General features: G+C 34.9%; 1 protein-coding gene across 2 annotated transcripts in view; it reads left to right on the top strand.

The window, feature by feature from the left end:
* The window catches only part of LOC115213038 (FAST kinase domain-containing protein 4-like), a 29,773-nt gene extending 13,865 nt beyond the window's left edge, over window positions 1-15,908 (top strand). For both annotated transcript variants that reach the window (XM_036503830.1, XM_029781944.2), the window contains exons 3-7: window positions 7,663-7,793; window positions 8,245-8,362; window positions 10,149-10,233; window positions 11,417-11,531; window positions 13,979-15,908. In XM_036503830.1, the coding sequence (XP_036359723.1) occupies window positions 7,663-7,793; window positions 8,245-8,362; window positions 10,149-10,233; window positions 11,417-11,531; window positions 13,979-14,071 (542 nt within the window). In that variant the 3' untranslated portion in view covers window positions 14,072-15,908. The remainder of the gene's footprint in view (window positions 1-7,662; window positions 7,794-8,244; window positions 8,363-10,148; window positions 10,234-11,416; window positions 11,532-13,978) is intronic.
* The last annotated feature ends 5,975 nt before the right edge of the window (window positions 15,909-21,883 follow it).

Below are 21,883 nucleotides of genomic sequence, written 5' to 3'. Positions count from 1 at the left end.
GCTTTCCATGCTGGCATAGGTTGGACGATTTGACTGAGGACTGGTGAACCAGATGGCTAAACCAGGCTCCAATCTGATCTGGCAGAGTTTTTATAGCTGAATGCCTTTCCTAATGCCAACCACTCCGAGAGTGTAGTGGGTGCTTTTATGTGCCACTGGCAACTGATTGACATGTTGTCATTTACCAATACACTTCAACCATTGTCTCACAAATTTACTTGTCTCTTCATTCTTCTTATTCCTGCTACAGTGGTCTCTGTTTCTTGGAGATGGTTTGTCTTGTGTCACCTTTGCCCAGGCTCATCCAATTCACTTGTTTCTCCTCTCATCACCCATATTGTGTCTACTTACCCACCTACATTAATTGCTACATTTATCCTTCCTTCATAAGATCATAAGATATGTTTTCCCCGCAGTCATTGATTTGTAGATGACTGCATTGTAGGCACAGGTGTGGCTGTGTGATTAAGAAGTTTCCTTTCCATCTGCATGGTTTCAGGTTCATTATTGCTGTGTGGCACTTTGGGCAAGTGTCTTCTACTATAGCCTCAGGCTAATCAAAACCTTGTAAGTGGATTTAGTTGATGGAAACTGAAAAAAGCTCATCATATATACGTATGTCTGTATGTGTGTGAATGTTTGTGTCCCCCTTGTCTTGACATTGCATAACTGTTACAAATGAATATCACTCATTTCCAGTATTCTGCAAGTACATGTCTAGCCATGGGGAAGTAATACCTTGCTTGGAAACAGGAAAGGGTTGGCAACAGGAAAGGCATCCAACCAAAGAAAATCTCCCTCAATAAACTCTGTCTGATCCATGCAAGCATGGAAAACTGGGATTTAAAATGATGACAAGACATCACTCTCACCAGTCTTGGAAGGTTTGTTAAGGCCATAGACAAAGATCTTCTAGAGCAAATCATTTGAAATCATTGGGAAAAAATACTATCTACTTATTTTAATTGATTCTACATACTGTTTCAATTGTCTCTTGTATATTATTTTATTTGGCCTATGTATACTATATGCAGTATAATTGGTCCCAGTATACTTAATTGACTCATATATTTTTTTAATTGGCTCTATACACTATTTTAATTTTCCTTCATATTCTTATTTTAGTTGGCCCCTGTGTACTTATTTTAATTATCTCTTATATAGTTATTTTAATTGTTCACTCTTTCAAATATATTGTTTTTCTTTATTAGAAACAACTCCTATACTTTTAGGGAAGGCAGTTGAGAAGCTGTGATATTCATGTCTTTTTCAGGGATATGAGTGAAGTAAAATAGTTCTAACTAGAGATTAGAACTATAAAATTTGCTTTGATTGTATAGATTTTGCTACATCTTGATAAAGCCATATATGTAAGCGTTTATCATTTTAAATATATAAATTGATTAAATTTATATGAAATTATGTCATCAGTTATATTAGCATAATATTTATTCTCAGTACTAATAACTGAGTTAACCTATACAAATTTATTTAACCCTACTAAATGTTGACAGTCAGGGCAAAAAGTCCCCAGACATTTCAAACATTTTGTATGATGATGTTTTAATTAACTGGATTTTTTATTTCTCTGAAAATAATAGTATAATCCTTTGTTGTCTGTTGGTAACATATTGCTTAGATGCATAATTAGTTTCAAATTGACTACTTAATTAATCCATGGACTTATAAGCCAGCTTTCACTTGTTATTTTAATTAGTAATGCTTTCATTTCTATGAGGATTTAGAATAACTAAACAATTTTCCTTACATTTTTTCTCCTACATTGGGTGGGTTGATTAGTTCTACAAAGTCAGACACCTGCACAAAATGTTAATTCAGGCTATAGCAGTGTTGACACTCTGGTGAAATAGCTTCAACATTCATTGAATCGTAGTCCTATAAAACCAATTAATCAATCATCATATTTTGCTTCTAAGTTTTAAAAGATGTTAACAAACAAAATTAACTGTGTAAAAAAAATGGAATATGAGAATAGCAAGTATGACTTTAATGGAATAGAGGAATATCAAACCTAATTCATATGCAAAGAATAGCATAGACGGACTTCTTTAGGACAGTAGTTTATAGGTTGCATAAACATTCTTAGTTTATACTCTCAATAAAGGCAATTATTTTGAAAGGATAAAAACTTATTGTTGTTTTATAGATAATGCTATGTTTGACCATGCATAAGTAATTGGAGGTATATATCTATGAGTAATCAACGTTATCGGTCTTTCCACAGAAATACAATAAAATACTGCATTGAGTTATATAGCTATGTGGTTGAGAAGTTTGTTTTCCAACCATGTAGTTTTGCATTCAGTCCCACTGTGTGATACTTTAGACAAGTATCTTCTATTTTAGTCCCAGGTCAACCAAAGCTTTGTGAATTTGGAAAATAGAAGCTGAAAGAAGACTGTCATATGTCTCTTCCAACATACTTGCCTGCCTGCTTGCCCATCTGAACACCTACCTATATACACACACATGCACGCACATATAATGCACCCACACACACACCTAAATGTGTGTGTGTGTGTGTGCGTGTATGCATATATATATATATATATATATATATATATAATATATATATATATATATTATATATATATATATATATATATATAGATAGATAGATAATAATAATAATAGTAGGGAATATAATTCCAAGACTTACAGGGAAAAATTCAATTTAACAATTTTAAATCAAATTTTACAATATATAATATATGTATATAATTTAGAGAAAAACCTCTATCAAACAATTCAATAAAGAAAGATGTTATTCACACCATATAGAAAACATATACTATAAAAAAACTTTATTCTAAAATTCAATAAAGTACAATAAATTGTAAATAATAAATAGTAGCAAAAATACTACATGCATTATATTACTATTTATTATACTTTATTGATTTTTAGAATAAGGTTTTTTATAGTATATGTTTTTCTATATAGTGTGTATAACATCTTTATTGAATTGTTTAATAGAGGTTTTTCTCTAAATTATATACATGCATATTTATATAAGGAGAGAGGGAGACACACACACTCACACACAAATACACATGTATGTGTACATGTGTGTTGGTTTACAACTGCAATTGTTTGTACAGAAGTTGCACTGGATGATGGTGTTGTCTGGTCTACTGTCAACAGATCATCCAGTCACTAAGCTTCATCTTCTCAAATCATAAGTACAATCTGCATTAGAGTCTTGCTTACGTATCTGAGACTAAGCATCTGCTTACATGCATATGCATTTAGATTACAACCAAAACTGAAGGCCAAGATTGATTAGCAAATAATTATTCGCTCTGTATATGTATAACTTAGTTTCCCTAGCTGAATCTTTTGTGTAAGTGGCTATGTTTGAGATGCCGACAAGGAATATACCATATGGTATACCTAATGGAAACTATGGGTGCACAAGTGCAGTGGGATCACAAACAGGATGACAGAGAAGAAAGAATTTTTATGTAATAGGTGCACAGGAATGATTAACAACAAGAGCCCTCATAAAATAAATTCTTTCAAATGCTCAGAAAATTCCTCAGAAGTAGTTGATAGCTTCTTTTACTTAGGTGACCTAATTAACAGTGGAAGTTGTTCCAAATGCATCATAACTAGAGTAAAAATGGGGTGGAAATTGTTCAGGAAGCTATTACATCTACTGGCAACAAAGAGATGCTTTCTCTGAATGGAGAGTAGATTATATGTTGCATGTACATGAATTGCGATGTCGCATGGTAGTGAATATGATGGTGGGTGTTTTGAAGATTGGAAAGAAATGAAGCAAGTATTTTCTGCTGGATGTGTAATGATAATGTGCATGATGATAATGATGGCAGCAGTAGTTGTAGCAGTGACAGTGATGATAATGAGGATGATGATGATGATGCAATCATTAACTCCTTGCAATGCTGTGTTCTCTCTCTTCTACTGTCACTACAATTGTTCATATTCCAGCGTATACAGACCCCTACCCCTATTGACAAGTTATTACTTTCTTCTCATAATCTCTCCTATGCTCTCATCCCTTATTAACATTTCACCAATCATTACTCTTCAGAACTACATTCACTAAAACTCGCCTATAAGGATCCGTCAGCAAATCATCACCATCCACACCAGTGTCACCAGACTGGGAAGCTTATTGGCACTGCTCATCCTACATGGACTAAATAATAATAATAATAATAATAATAATAGTAATAATAATAATAATAATAATTCATTTTCTTTTCTTTTTGTCTCTCCCTGAGGATTCAGAAATGTAAACATCCTTTTCATTGCAAAAGTACTACTGTATTTTCCAATTGAACAGGCAAATGAACATCTCAAGAAAAGTTAAAAACTTTAATATATTATCCAAATACATAAACATACCAAAACAGGCAGAACTAGTCATTTCAGTAAGGGAAGTGAAGGAAATCAGCTAAAAAATGAGCAACTGGAAGGCCCTGGGACCAGATGGAGTTTAAGGCTACTGGATCAAAAGATTTGGTGAATGTCTTGCACGAATAGCTGTGCAACTCAACATTTTGTTAAATACTGACCAAGTAACACCAGAGTGGTTGGCATTGGGTAGGACAGTGCTTTACTTGAAAAACATCGAAAAAGGCAATACGGTAGACAATTACAGGCTGATTGACTGGAATACTCGCAGAGTCAATGTATGAACATCTGGAAAAAAATGGAGTCCTGCCACATGAGCAGAAGGGTTACAAGCATAAGTGCAGAGGTATCAAGGATCAACTCCTGATAGACAAAACTGTACTTAGAGACTGAAAGAGGAGGAAAAGTAACTTAGCCATGTTATGGATTGTAAGGCACACAATATGATCCCACATTCTTGGATTATGGAATGTATAAACCTATTTGGTATTGCATCAAATGTTGAGTGATTGCTTGGAAAAAGTATGGCAGATTGGAGGACGGATCTGACAGCAAATGGAAGAAGTTTAGGGACAGTAGAAATCAGGAGGGACATCTTCCAAGGGGACTGCCTGTCTCCACTGATCTTTGTACTGTGCTTTATACCACTAACACTGATTCTGAGAAAAGCAAAAGTTGGGTATGTATTCATAAGCTGCCAACAAAACGTCAACCATTTGTTATTCATGGTAAAGATGAAGCCCAAGTCAGTTCCCTCATTGATATGGTGTATACCTTCAGTGCTGATTTCAGAATGGAGTTCAAACTGAGAAAGTGTTGTGTGTTAGTCTTGAAGAGAGGAAAAGTAAAATGTATGGACAGGCTAACGATACCGTCGGGGGAGGTTATGAAGCAGATAGAAGAGATGGGCTATAAGTATTTGGGGATTTTTGGAAATGGATAAATTAATGGAGAGAGAAATGACAAAAAAATTCAAGGTGGAGTACTTGCGCAGACTGAGACTGATCCTTAAGTTGAAATTAAACAGATGGAATAAGATTGAAGCTATCAACACCTGGGTGGTTTCACTCCCTAGATATGGATTAGGGGTAATGGACAGTAGACAAACTAAACAGCTTAGACAGAAAGACAAGTAAGTTGCTAATTAGATATGGGACACTCCACCCAAAAAGTGACACAGACAGACTATATGTACCAAGAAAAAGAGGGGGAAGAGGACTTATTGGATGCGAACACAGCATTAAAGCAGAAGAAAACAACATAGCAAGGAATTTTTAAAATGCCACAGAACTACTATTAGAAGTAAGAAGGTCAGGCTTGTGTAGGATGAATGATTGCAAAGATAAGGCACTGTACAAGCAATTGAAAATGAATGAAACTGAAAATAGGTGGGTAAAGAAAAGAATGCATGGTCAATATCATAGGGAAGTTGAAGATAAGACAGACAGAGAAAGAAGATGGCTGTGGATGACTAAAAGTGATTTAAAACCGGAAATGGAAGCTCTAATCTGTGCTGCCCAAGATCAAGCACTAAGGACAAACTACATAAAATACAGAATGGACAACACATCAGAAAGTGATAAGTGCAGAATCTGTGAACAAAATGGTGAAACCGTATGGCATATTACCAGCCAATGTACGCCACTAGCCCAGAAGGAATATAAGAGATGCCATGACAATATAGCCAGGCTTGTCCATTGGACACTTTGCAACAAGTATGGACTTGACAGAGCAAAAAATTGGTACGACTACAAATCTGAAGGCTTCAATGAAAATAAAAATGCAAAGATCCTGTGGGATTTTATGATTCAGTGCAACCATGAGATAGAGAATAGGGAGCCAGACATAGTCTTAATTGAGAAAGAAAACAAACTATGCTGGATGATATAGCATGCCCAGCAGACAACAGGGTATGTGATAAGGAAGGAAGAAAGAAAAGTCAAGAGATATGACAGGTTAGCTTGGGAAGTTAAGCAGTTGTGATTGATGAAAAGGGTGGTAGTATCACCAATAATTATTGGAGCCCTGGGAACAGTGAGCAAAAATCTCAAGAAGTACATGGAGCAAATAGGGGCTGCAATAAGGGTGGAGCACTTGCAGAAGGCAGCACTGCTTGGAACCGCTCGAATACTCCGGAAGGTGCTCGAAAAATAAGAGGTGTTACTTTAATTCACTGGTAGTGAACAGCTGATGCCATAGTACATCTCCAGCATTAGAAGCTGTGCAAAGGCAATAAAAAATGTTAAAATCTAGGCAGTCAAATTGAAGATTTGGTAATCATTTAAAATATCAGTTACTCCATATGGTTGTTTTTAGATCATAAGATATCATTTGCCTATTGCTTGTTATTATCCTTAATATAATTTTTCCATATAGATGGATATGTTTGGCTACTACTGCTACATGTATATTTTGAACTAAAACCTTTATACTTGGAGCAAACAATAATATGTGTTTGTTAACCTTAGTGGCTTGCTTTCAGCTGACTAAAATTTGTTTTTAATTACTGAATCTGAGCTTATTTTCTTTTATGATTTTCAAAATAAACATTTACTTCTTCACTTAGAATGAGGAAGCTTGCTTCACTCATTAATGATAGCAGCCAAATTTCCTTCAAGTCACACTAATTATCATGAAACACAAAAGAAAATTGGATAGTGTCAATCTAGATATTCTATGTTTGCTAAAAAAAGATGAGATGGTCACAACTGAAACGCTTATCGTAAGTCTGTGCTAGCAGAGCTGACCTGAAACTTAAAAGCAACTAAGATTTTCAGCCCTTTGTGTACACAATTTATTCATTTTTATACAAATCCAACTAATATAAATAGAATGTTTTAGTAATAGTATAACATTTACTGTAATAAATGCATTTCTGTATATGCTTTGCAATTCTTATTTTAAGCATCGTTTTTAAATTATTCTCATTATTTTGCTGATAGCTATTAAACTTATGCTAAAACTTTTTAGAAGTCCTGTTTACCTGTTAAATGAACCTGAGACAGAAAAGTATTCATCTTCTTTTCATATTTTAAAATCATGAAAAAAGAGATGAATAGTTTTCTAAAAAGTAGTATTATGTCCCATATCATTGGTTGAGCATGTTTTCATATTTATTCAATCTAAGCATATTTTTTTTTAGTAGCGGCTGTTTCAGAGATCTCTGTGAATTGTTTTGGTCATACTACTGTTAAACATTTATGCTTTGTTTGTTTTTTTTTCTGACAGCAAATTTCATTTCCTCTTTGTAATGGTTAGGTTTGGATCCCTTCCGGAAAACCCTGGGCCAGCTACGGTTACTAAATATTGCAGCCGCTGTTCAACATGACCTTATCTCCTACAATGGACCATTGATTCCACATGATTTCATTGATAAGGTGCACCTGAAGGTGAAATATAGCTTTCTATTTGCTGGTAGGGCTGTATGCACATACACACATATGTAAGCTCACACAAACTCAAACTCGCATTCATGCATACAAGTAAGACTACACACACTTTCACAAAAAGATGAGAGACAATAACAGAGGTTATGGTGTTGGACTACTGATGGCATTGTCATTGAGTTGGCCCCATGATAGCCTGCTGATAGATAAATGGTTCTACTCCTATTTCATAGTCTAATGGTTTGTACCATGAAGGGCATACAGTTTTAACAATGTTTTAACAACATGCAAATATAAAATTTCAAACCCTGTGCCATTAAGATTAGCCTGGAAATGGTTGTAAAACAGTGAAAAGAAATCTGAAAACAAAACACAAACAAAAGAAAAGCGCACATTTACACATGTATTCATTCATAATAATAGCTTTGTTTCATTTCATTTCTTATATTTCCAGGCTCTCTCCCGTTCTCAACATGGTTTGGCTGTATCTGTAACAACTGCTCTTTCCAATTTTGCTCCCCTCAACAAATTTGTCAGGACAGATGTGATAACACCATATGGTTATATACTTGGTTTGTAACTCTAACTTCTTTTTTATTCATAAATTCCAAGGATCTAAAATTTAATATACATTTTAAAAATATATTTTTATATATTTACTTTTTATCTCTCTATAGAAAGCAAGATTTTTACAGATGTATTCTTTATCAATCAAGTTCTGGTAACATTTGATAAAGCCAAATCCATTTGGTTCAACTTTTTCAGATAGTTGTGCCAACCAAGGTAAATTACAGAATTGAACAATGTTGACTGTTCATCTGTGAGGTGGTGGTGACATCCATTTCTAGATTAATATACCTTGCCTGTATATGCAGTAGCAAGGTTTGAATAATAATTCAGGTCGCTTAACCATCAGCATAACAATCACTTTCCATCATCCATCTACATTTATTTCCAATATAATGATTATCCAATTAAAGTTTTATTTTACTTGGGTCAGAATGGATACTTTATATTTTGTAGGTCAACTTCATTTCTTCAGAATTGATAGATCAGTATTGGCAATTCCACTGAGAATGTATAATTATTACTGGAGTTCCCTCTTAATGACTAGCAGGAGAAGGAACTTTAAATTACCTTTAGACATTTAGCTGTTCAGTTCCATAAGCTACTGTAGTTAACATAACTATTTGAAAGAATTAAGTTGAACAGATTTGTTTTTAATCAGATGTTATCAGAGCTAGAGTAATTAAATAGAAAGTAGATAGGTGCAGGAGTGGCTGTGTGGTAAGTAGCTTGCTTACCAACCACATGGTTCTGGGTTCAGTCCCACTGCATGGCACCTTGGGCCGACCAAAGCCTTGTGAGTGGATTTGGTAGACGGAAACTGAAAGAAGCCCGTTGTATATATGTATGTATGTGTACGTATATGTTTATATGTCTGTGTTTGTCCCCCAACATCGCTGGTGGGTTCACGTCCCCGTAACTTAATGGTTCGGCAAAAGAGACCTGTAGAATAAGTACTAGGCTTACAAAGAATAAGTCCTGGGGTTGATTTGTTTGACTAAAGGCGGTGCTCCAGCATGGCTGCAGTCAAATGACTGAAACAAGTAAAAGAGATAATTCAGTTCTTTAGCAATGTTATGCATAATGATATGCATTCAAACTTTGAATAGTGTTGTTGTTGCACAATTAGAGATTTAGATTATTTCTTTGTTTAGCTGTTTCCCACACATTTACCAAATGAATTCCAAGGATTCACACTTCTGTTCATTTTCTTGAGTTTTTTTGATATTACTCTTTTACTCTTACTTGTTTCAGTCATTTGACTGCAGCCATGCTGGAGCACTGCCTTTAGTCAAACAAATCGACCCTGGGACTTATTCTTTGGAAGCTTAGTACTTATTCTGTTGGTCTCTTTTGCAGAACTGCTAAGTTATGGGGGACGTAAACACACCACCATCACTTGTCAAGCAATGTTGGGAGAAAAAAAAACAGACACACAAACATATACGCACACATACATATATACGATGGGCTTCTTTCAGTTTCCGTCTACTAAATCCACTCACAAGGCTTTGGTCGGCCTTGTAACTTATTCCAATTGTTGGCTGCTGTCTTAGAATAACTAAATAATCTCCTTTTTCTGTAGCCAAATTAATCTATCTAAACAATGCAAACATGGCAAAATTATTTTAATGATAATAACTACTAAGCAAAAAGCAAATATGATCTAAACTAGTTTTAAAAAGAAAAATAGTCAATTATTATGTCTGATATTGTCACAGTTCTGCTTTTCTGCTATCTTCTTTCTACCCTTCTCTAATTATTAATAATGTTAATTTATATTTTCTTCAGATGCTGTACTATTTGTTGATAAGAAAGGTGAACCCCTTGTATATGATGAGCATTATGGGCATGAGCCAAAACCAGGTGTTAATCGGTAAGTTTGGCAGTCTTTGAAGTGAGTTCTGAAACTGTACAATGTACAATTACATCTGTTATATATCATTTCTGTGATGTCTCACAAGGCCATCTAGCTTCAAACTGCACTTGCTGATAGTTGAGAGATTTGCCTAGTATTAAGATATACCTAGGACCCATCTAATTTGCAATACAGATATCAATAAATGATTAAAAAAAAATAGTATGTAATTTAATCCAAGCAGTGGCACAACGAGGGTTCTCAGTGCTGAGGAACAATGATAATCTTGGTGTTCCCACCTTAATCAACAAGCATGGTGAGAGAGGAAAATTGTATCCCTTCACACCTATGCCTGAGGAACAACTGCCCCTACATCTATTTTTCCTTGCTTTGTCTTTGAACCTAAATCAGCTTTCATTAGGTTGTTTTATGATCAACAGTATTACAGCATGTGATTGCCTTGTTCCATTTTCAGGATTTAAAGAACTACATTTTTTACTGTCTTCCTTTATGATAGTAGGATATGATTTTAAGGAGATTTTCTTGCTATTTCAAACAGATTGAGTCACCACCTAGCTCCTCCCTCAGTAGCTTGAAAATATTATCTTTTCAACTACTTGCACATTCCAATAAATCTTATAATCTTAATTACTTCTAAGAAGTTAATTTTGATTTAACCACTTGTGTTCCTATAACTAGTCTAATTTCTATAAAATAAATCGTCATTATTACAATTTTAATCATAATTATGTTTATTAAGCTGAAATCAAGAGACAAGCTTAGTTTGTAAACAAGTTTTGATTTTCAGTTGGTGCCATTTCAGTTTTGAAAATGGCAAGAACACCACACTTCTCTATAAATCTCAGACTAACATGCTTAAGTAAAAAATATATTATTGTTATTAGTAAGGATGACAGAATCAGTATAGTACTGGACAAAATGCTTTGTGATATTTAGTCTTTACACTCTGAATCTAAATCTTGCTAGAACTGACTTTGCCTTTTATTCTCTTGGGGTTGATAAAAGCAGAACCATTCAAGTACTGAAGTTTATTTAATTTCCTATGCTCCCGCAAATGTTTTTTTGTGCCAGTTCAAAAAAAGTCAATAGTAATATAGGAAATCAATATTTGAATTCAAATAAAATTTTAGTCTTCATTTTATTACATTAAGATTTTTTTCTGCAAAATTTTCTCTTTTAGGATTGCTTTCAAAGTATTAGATTTCCCTGATATGACCCTCTGTACAGTTAAGCCTACAGGATTGCACACAATGGCAGCAAGACACCTCATTCATTTGGATTACATATTAATACAGGTAAATATTAACCGTGTAACAACTTACATTGTTTATTGTTTAAATTTTGATACGTTGTTTTTCATGTTGGAAGTAAATTTATCAAATGGTCCTTTGCTTGTTTCAAAATAAATAATATTTTCCCATGTCCTGACATGTTTACATGGAAGACTAGAAATGAAGGGCACCAACTGCAAGGCAGTAACATTTACAACTATCATGCGATGTCAAGGCAAAGAGATAGTAACACACACACATGCATGCACACGCGTGATGAGCTTCTTTCAGTTTCTCTCTTCCAAACCTACTCATGAAACTTTGGTTCGCCTGGGTCTATAGTAGAAGACACATGCCTAAAGTGCCATACTGTTGGACTGAACCCAGAATCATGGGGTTGAGAGACAATGCCACATAGTTGCATCTGTGCTTATAATTAAAAGTAACAATTATCATACCAAAACTTAGAAATGGGGTATTGTTACTAATGCAATAGTTATTTAGTCATAAGAACCTTCTTTTCTCAAATGCTGCTTGAAATAGTCAGAGGTGAAATTTATCACATTCATTTAGAAATGCCTTAAGTGCCACCTGACTGGCACCTGTGCTGGTGGCATGTAAAAAGCACCATTCAAGCATGGATGATGCTAGTGCTGCCTGACTGGCACCTGTGCCAGTAGTATGTAAAAAACACCATTTGAGCATGGCCAATGTCAGTGCCACCTGACTGGTACCCATGCTGGTGGCATTCGAGTGTGGCCAATACCAGTGCTACCTGACTGGCACCCATCCCGGTGGCACATGGAAAGCACCATTCGAGCATGATTGATGCTAGTTCTGCCTGACTGGCACGTAAACAGTACCATTCGAGCATGGCTGATGCCAGTACCACCTCACTGGCTCCCATGTCACTGGCACGTAAAAGCACCCACTACGCTCTCAAAATGGTTGGTATTAGGAAGGGCATCCAGCTGTAGAAACCTTGCCAAATCAGTTTTGATCCTGCTGCAGCCTCCGGGCTTGCCAGTTCTCAGTCAAACTGTCTGACCCATGCCACCATGGTAAGTTAAATGAGAGTGATGATGATGATGACTTAAAATATTAGGTTGTCAAGAAAGTTCTTGTGGTTTTTTACCTTTAAATTCAGATGCACATATCTCAGCTCAAACAAAACTTTATCAATTAAAATAAACACCATCAAAATCAACATACTTTTGCCAACGTGAAACAAGTTTATTTAAAAAAAATCCTGCAATCTGGTGGCGATGAAGTCGTTGAAGGTGTGTTTGGCATTGTCTTGGTTTTTGAATCATTTCTCATGCAGGAAGTTGTCAAGATGCTTGAAGAAGTGGTAGTCGGTAGGTGAGAGGTCTGGTGAGTATGGCAGATGAGGCAGAGTTTCGTAGTCTGATTCATTCAACTTCTGTAGGGTCAGTTGTGTGACGTGTGGCTGAACGTTGTCGTGGAGAAGAATTGGTCCTTTTCTATTGACCAATACTGGTTGTTTGTATTGGAGATTCTTATGCATTTCATCCATTTGCTGACAAATCCATCGTAATGGTTTCACCTGGATCCAAAAAGCTGTGATGGATGAGACTGGCTGCAGACCACCAAACAGTCACCATGACCTTCTTTTGATGCAACTTTGGCTTCGGGAAGTGCCGTGGAGCTTTGTCAGCATCCAATCACTGAGCTGAGCATCACTGGTTGTTGTAAAGAATCCACTTTTTATCACAAGTCACAATCCGGTCGAGAAACGGGTCATTCTTGCTGTGTAAAGGAAGGGAAGACGACACTTCAAAGCAGTGTATTTTTGTTTTCCATTCTCTTTCAAGTGATTGGAAATTGTTGTATACTTTACATCTAATTCAGAAGCAAGCTCTTGAATAGTTGTGCATGGATTGGCTTCGACTAAGGCTCTTAGTTGATCGTTGTCAATATCCGATGGCCAACCACTATGCATATCATCTTCAAGACTCTTGTCACCACTACGAAATTTCTTGAACCACCATTGTGCTGTACGTTCATTAGTGGTTCCTGGGCCAAACACATCGTTGATATCACGAGCTGTTTCAGCAGCTTTTCAGCCTAGCTTGAACCAGAATAAGAAAATTGTGCGAATTTGCTTTTTGTCCATGTTGTATTCAACGTTCTGGAAAAAATGGCCTAATTATTCAAAAAGAAAAAAGAGTAACACAGTTAGATAGAGCGAAAAACAGGCTTTAAAATGGTATATAAAGTCAAAGTAATTTAAGGAAAATTAATTTCAAAATACATCATTTAAAACCAAAATTAGAAATTCCACAAGAACTTTCTTGACAACCTAATACTTCATTACTGCATCCACTGCTATTTGTGTTTCACATGGTTCATATGAATAGTTTTCTTTTCTTTCCTTCTATATTACTCATTTTTCTTTTCTTTTTTTATTTTGTTTCTTATTTAATCAAAATTACTTTTTAACTTTGCAGGTCCCTTATACTGAATTCAGTGATCGTTTGACAACTGTGAAAAAAATGCAGTACCTTCAACGTAGGATCAGATCAGCTATTGCTTCTTCCTAAGGAAGAAATGACTGTGAAAACTCCATTCTTATAACATTGGCTCTCAATTCTGGTCTGTTTGTAAGCGAATGTTTTATATAGAGTTTAATGAGAAAATGAAAAAATAGACTTAAATCAGAAACTGAATGGTTGAACAAAATGTGTTTAATATTTGAGTGGTTTTAAAAGTCTATTTAGCAATTATTATTATTATTATTACCATCATTATCATCATGCGTTTATTTATAAAACATTTGTATTTTCTTCTTTTTTTTCTATTTGACAAACTTTTTTTACATTTCTATCATTGTTGCATTTTGCAGTTAGGTAAATTGTGTCATTCCCCCACAGTATCACAAGATCTTGATTCTCCTAAGCTAATTCAAAGGCCATACATGAGATATTTATTCATGCATAGACATATGGGAGAGGCGAAATAGCTGTGTGATAACATATTGGACTGCCACTTCATGGTTAATGAGTTCAAACTCACTGCAAGTCTTTCATTGTGTCTCCTAGGAAAGACACTTTACTCTACGTGCCTCAGTTTACCTAACTGTTGAAAATAGATACCAGATGTCCTGAGAAAGTTACATCAGTAGACTGGAAGGAGAGAGATAGAGAAAGAGAGAGTGTGTGTGTGTGTGTGTGTGTGAGCGAGAGAGAGAGATTTGTCACTTATCTACTTAACACTAGAGAACCCAGAAATTAGTACCAGCCCCTTGAAAGTTGGGCATCAGAAGATGAAACCTCTCTTTTATAATGATACAGTAGTTGTAGTAGACTATAACATTTATAAAATATTTTTTAAAAATCAAGGGTTGAACTGATTTTCTGGAACAGCATCTTGTACTTCATGATGATCAAAGACAACAATAAATACGATCATTAATAGACATCGTATTTAAATGTGACAAGTAAGTCGCACATTTGGAAAAACATGTTTGTTGAATATTTGTTTGTAAAATGCCGAACTGTTCAATATTTAGTGTCAGTTGAAAGAGTATGTATAATGAATGTGGATTAACTTGCACCATGATTAGTATATGAGCAACTGAATATGTCAGTTGTTGAGAGATATAAAGACAACCAGTGTTTACAAAAAGATTTTTGTGTGTGTGTAGTTATTTATCCTTACATACATGCAAAGATATCTTACCAACAAACACAGTGAAACAAATACATTTGAAAATATCAGTGTTTTAATATATTAATATGTGTCTCTAAATGCATGGGTAAACACACATATGTGTATAAAATACTGAGACATTTATCTAAATATATATATCTATATGTTAGTGTGTGTGTATACATATATATGTGTGTGTGTGTGTGTGTATGTGTACACACACATACACACACACACAGAATGTCTATAAATTACTTTTACAATTTTAAAAATTCGGGGAAAAATGGAGAATAAGGCAAATAAATACATCTTCATTAGAAACATCAGAATGCTTCCATGTAGACTCCATTGACTGCATGCAGTTCATCTAGTTGATGCTCAGTTTCTGGCCATGTGTGTTGGAGCATCTTCTCATCAATGTTGGATGTAGCTTGGTGTAATTTTCTTTGTGGTCATTGAAGTCCTTCCTGCACTTTTGTACAATAGACTTTGACTTTATGTAGTCCCATAAGAAAAAGGGATTATATCTGGTGACTTAGGTGAGCTGGACCACCACGTCTTCCACTCCACTGGTTTGGGAAAGTTTCATTAAGAAACTCTCAAACACTCAGCCTTTAATGGGACAGCACACTGTCTTGTTGGAAAATAACTGTTGGATGCAACTGTGGTGCAACAAATTCTTGTAAAAGATGAAGGTATGTGTTGGAAGTATTTGTTTCTTCAGTAAAGGAAAATGGGCCAATCACTCCAAGTATTGACTTTGGGGCTGTTTCTCTCCAGTTCTCTTGTTTCATGTGAGTTTTCTGAGCTCCAGATCCTGATGTTGTGCTTGTTTATCATTTCTGATACATGAAATATTGCTTCGTTGCTGAAACAAATCTTTTGAAGGAAGCCTTCATCTGCAACTAATCAAGCTAACATGTCCACCGCAAATTGTTTACTTAGGGGTTTGACATCTGGTAAAAGTTGTACTATATAAACATAAAGCCTCAAGTTCTTGTGCAAAACTTTGTGTATTATTGACCATGGTAAATTTAACTATCTACTTGCTGTACAAATGGACTTAGTAGGACCACAATGAAATGCTGCCCGAATTCACTCAACATTTTGCACAGATGTTCTAGGTTGTTCAGCCCCTGTTTTCTGTAGGATGTTTCCTGTTTTCATAAACACGGATACTTACATGAGTTAGTGGGGTTTTCTTCCATACATTGTATGGTAATTCTATTGAACCTGAGTGCCTATCTGATTTGGTCTCTATGTACCAGGATACACATGGCACTTTCTCTTGTGGTGTTGTCATTTTCATTAAAAGTCAGTGATAATAATGAACACATTTAAAGACAAAAATTTTAATATTTATTTAACATGCAAAGAAGTTGATTGATGGAGCTCCACATTAATAAATACAATAAATTGTGGAAGTTATGAAGAAAATTTATGAACACCCTGTATGTGTATATATGTGTGTGTGTGTGTATGTACACATACACACACATATATAAAATGTTTCTTTAATAGGTGTGTATATATATGTTTGTGTAGATATAGATTCATATACACATACATAGATATATATATAAGTGCATACATATAATACATGTTCACATATACACATAATTATATATACCAATGTATATATACATGCGTATGTATGTGTCTGTTTATGTCTTCTTATCTTGACATCATGTGATAGTTGTAAGCAAACATCACCCTAATGCAAGCAGTGTTAGTCATTGCCAGTCTTCTGTGAAAAACATGTCTAAGTCAAATTATTACTTTACCTGAAAACAAGTGAGGATTGGTGACAGTAAGGGCATCAGGCTGTAGAAAATTTGTCTCAAAAATGATGCCCAACCCATGCAAATATGGGAAAGTGGACATTAAAATGACGATGATGTTGATATTTATATGTATATTTTGTATGTCATCATCATCACTATTTTAATGTCAACTTTCCTAGGCTTACTTGGCTCAGACAGAATTTGTTCAGGTAGCCATGTTTTTCATGAAACATTGGAAGCAAATAATGTTGCTTGTATGGTGGCAGCTCATTTACAACAATTGCTTGATGTCAAAACAAGGAAGCGTTCCACTCACGAATACATACATATATATGTATGACAGGTGTTGTGATGAGTCACAATTTCATGATTGCCAATTCAAAGCTATCACAATATGGAGGGACATAATACTATCATGTCATTGCCTTGATTCTAACTGGTGTGTGAAAATTTACTTCTTTTTATGAAAAGAGTATAGCTCAAACTGATGTCACTGAAGATACAGGTTGATTGACTGATGATGATCACAAGGCCAGGCATAGAATTTGATTGACTATGTTTGATAAAAAAGACTGAAATAAGTATGTGTGTTAATACATATATACCTAACAGAAATATACATATATGTATATGTTTATACTAGACGCATATAATATGTATACACACACACATACACATATTACAAATAAATATGTCTTTGTATATGTGTGTGTGTGTATATATATATATATATATATATATATATATAGATATATAGATATATATATATAGAGGGAGAGAGAGAGAAGGAGGGAGAAAGAGAGATACATAATATATACTTATTTAATATATACATATATATATATACATGATATAAATAGTTTTATATTTATAGATACTTGTGTACATTTTTACACATACACATGTGTATATTTTTTTTTACATATATATGAATATACATATATGTATGTGTACACACACACACATTCATATATATACGCATATCTTTTCACATACATATATATATGTATGTAGCAATTACAGTGTGTACGGCCGATATTAGCCATTTGAAAACATGCAGAAGCAATTAACTTTACTGAAAATAAAAAAAATATTTTGGTGATATTAATAGTCTTTGTGTGTTTTCAAATGGTTAATATGTGTCTTCCACAGTGCAGTTATATAAGTTTCAACTCACAGTCTCAGATTAAATAACTTGCCTGGCAAGTATACCTCTGAAATGTGTGTGTGTGTATGTATGTATATATATATATATGTATATATATATATATATGTATACCGGAGTAAACACATAAATGTGAAACAAGGTGGAAAAAAGAGTACTCAAATACCAGAGGTAGAGTAATATGCTTTATTTAAAAGCAGCAGAAATTTAACAAAAGCTGTTACTCGGAGTTTCACGTTCTCTACGAACGGGAACGTGAACCCCGAGTAACAGCTTTTGTTAAATTTCTGCTGCTTTTAAATAAAGTATATATATATATATATATATATATATATAGATAGATAGATGTATGTATATTTTTACATGTATATATGCATGTATATACACGTATGTGTGTGTGTGTATGTACATATGTGTATGTGTGTATATATATATATATGCGCACGCACACACACACAAAATGTTTTTATTGTTCATTCTTTAATACATGTATGTGTGTGCGTGAGTGCACTTATATATATATATGTCTGTATATATAAATATCTGCATGTGTGTATACGTGTGTGTGTGTGTGAGTACACACACATGTACAATCGTAGGTACATATGTGTATTATACATAAATTCAATCATATATTAATGAATGAACTAGTAAAAAATTTACGTTGAAAATATGTCTTTTGACATGATCTTTATTTATTCTTATTCACTGACTTATTTTATTCCTACCATTTTCCTATTGATTACCTTTATACTTACATATTTTCTCCACCCATTCAATCTTTCTTTTTATGTAATATTTAACTTAAGGTAGAAGTTCTTTCCCCAAAAATGTCTCTATAGTAATTTTTGTATCAGAGATTTGTTTTAGACCTTTGATACAAAAATTTTAGTTTTGTCTTCTAGACATGAGACTCACTTCGGCTGTAATCACATTTGACTGCTTTCTTCTAATTTGTTTTCCTTATCTATTTCCTACACACACATTGACAGATGGTTACTCTGTAAATATTGCTTTTGTTTTTTGACTTACTTTATTGCTCTTTAATTGATATTTCTGATTTTGGCATCTTGCCATCTAGCTTACACACAATCCATATTACCTTCACCATTATTAGTATTTCTTTTAAAGGTAGCAAGTTGGTTATTGGATCAACTATACCTGTTTCTTACAGAAAATTATCTTGTGTCTAAACACAATTAATCATCATTGTTATTTTATTAAGGGTAGCAAGTTAGCAGAACTGATATAGTGCTCGACTAAATACCCTTTAGTATTTAATTTTACTTCTCTACAGTCTGAGTTCAAATTCCACCAGGGGCAACTTTGCCTTTCGTCTCTTGAGAGCTGATTAATTAAGTACCAGGCATGTTCTGGGGTTGATTAAATTGACTGTTTACTTCTTGCAAAAATGTGTGGCTCCCCAAACTTAGAGACACGCATGCACACACACACATACATACAGACATAATATTAAAATTAACTAGACTGTTTATTTCATATTGCTCAGTGTTAAAAACTAAATAAAATGTAATCATTAAAAAATTGAAAGAAACAAAAAAAAAAAACAAAACAAAACAAAAATGCCTTGTACTTCTTATTTCATCTTCCATATATTTACTTGGCAACTAGTGTAATCCAGGTCATAAAACATTGACAGCAGAAGGAAGAAAGAAAAGAAAAGGAATCCACTGTCACCATCTTCGCTATTAAGGCTTCACAGCCTGGTAAGTTTAATCCTGAAAGATGTAATAAATTAATAAAGGTAGTAATAGTAGGGGAAGACACTACTTTTCTATTGCTATTATAACAATCTTTGCTCTTTTGAATTAGCTAGCTTTATACCCTTTCCACCTGTCAGGTTATTTTTCTCCATTATATTTAATATGCTTCATCTAGACTCTTCGTCATAATTGTAATCTGGAATTTCCTCTCTCTCATTTTTCCAGTTGTCATCATCATCGTTTAACGTCCGTTTTCCATGCTAGCATGGGTTGGATAGTTCAACTGGGCTCTGGGAAGCCAGAAGGCTGCGCCAGGCCCAGTCTGATCTGGCAGTGTTTCTACAACTGGATGCCCTTCCTAACGCCAACCACTCCGTGAGTGTAGTGGGTGCTTTTTACGTGCCACCTGCACAGGTGCTAGACGATTGGATGGTGCTTTTTACATGCCACCAGCATGCAAATATCCAAGCTAAAAATTACCTGCATATATCTCACCACTCTGGAAAAATCTAAACAGGTCATTCTTTTAACTAATAACATATAGGAGTAAAGCATGTATCTATTAAAGCCAAGTTGATTGGATTAATAGCTGAAGAATTTGCAATTGCTAACTCTTCAAAAACCCACAATTCTAAACTGGTGTTTCAGATAGTACATCTTCCCACTGTAAGCTAAAGTGAAACTGAGAAGCTCTTTCACTGATACATTTCATGAACCAATGAGAAAGTGATTCTCATTGATTCAAGGAAAATTTGAATGAGATGCAGTTTGGTTTTGTGTCAGAGAAAAGCACTACTGATGCTATCTTCTTAAGCCAATTGCAGGGGAAGTATTTAGCCAAGAATAACCTCTGTACTTGGCTTTTGTTGTCTTGGAGAAAGCCTTTGACAGAGATCCCCACTCCCTCATATGGTGGTCAATATGGAAACTAAGGATAGATGTGTGGTTGGTTAGAGCTGTATAAGCCATGTACAGTGATGTTGTCAGTAAGGTATAAGTTGGCAATGATTATAGCAATGAATGTAGTGTACAAGTAGGAGTTCACCAAGGATCAGTTCTTGTTTATCATTGTCCTCCAGGCCATAACAGAGGAATTCAAGACAGGCTGCCCTTGGGAGCTCTCTATGCTGATGACCTTGTTCTTGTAACTAAATCACTACCTGAACTAGAGAGGAAATTTCAAGTGTGGAAGCAAGGTCTGGAATTGAAGGACCTTTGAGTTAATTTAGCTAAGACCAAGGTCCTAGTATGTAGGAAAGGAGACAAATCACAAATCTCTTCAGGGAGATGGTCCTGCTCAATATGTCGGAAAGGTGTTGGTAGAAATGCCATACAGTGTACCTAGTGTAAGCTATGGACGCAAGGCACAGTGGCATCACAGGATGGTTAACAGAGAAAGTAGTCATTGTGTGTAACAAGCATGCAAGTAAACTAAACATTGAGAAGGCACAAAGAATAGACTTCCTCAAATATCTGGGGCTTCCTAAGAAGTAGTAGGTAACTTTTGTTGCCTAGATGGCCAAGTTAGCAGTGGAGGAGCAAGTTCTGAAAGCATAGTTGCTAGAATAAGAACAGGCTGGGCAAAATTCAGAAATTTACTACCTTTGTTGGTAACAAAGGCTTTCTCCCTAAGAGTGAAAAGTAGATTGTATGATGCCTGTGTATGTACAGCTATGCTGCATGGTTGTGAAACATGGGCTGTGTCTACAGAGGGCACCACATGAAGGCTTGAAAGAAATGAAGCCTGCATACCCTGCTGGATGGGTAAATTTAAGTGTGCATTACAGCAGAGTGTAAATGAATTAAGAGAAAAATTGGATATAAGAGGTATCAGATGCTGCATGCAAGAGAGAAGACTGTGCTGGTATGGTCATGTGATGCATATGGATGAGGGCAGCTGCATCAAGAAGTGCTGATAACTAACTGTTGAGAGAACCTGTGGAAGTAGATCCAGGAAGATATGGGATGAAGTAGTGAGAAAGGATTTTCAGACTTTGAGCCTCACTGAGGAGATGACAAGGGACCAGGACT

The sequence above is a fragment of the Octopus sinensis genome, linkage group LG6 (genome assembly GCF_006345805.1).
Source record: "Octopus sinensis linkage group LG6, ASM634580v1, whole genome shotgun sequence".
NCBI classification, from domain to species: Eukaryota; Metazoa; Mollusca; class Cephalopoda; order Octopoda; family Octopodidae; genus Octopus; species Octopus sinensis.
Note: the sequence above shows the minus strand (reverse complement) of the source record. Positions and strands in the feature narration are given on the sequence as shown.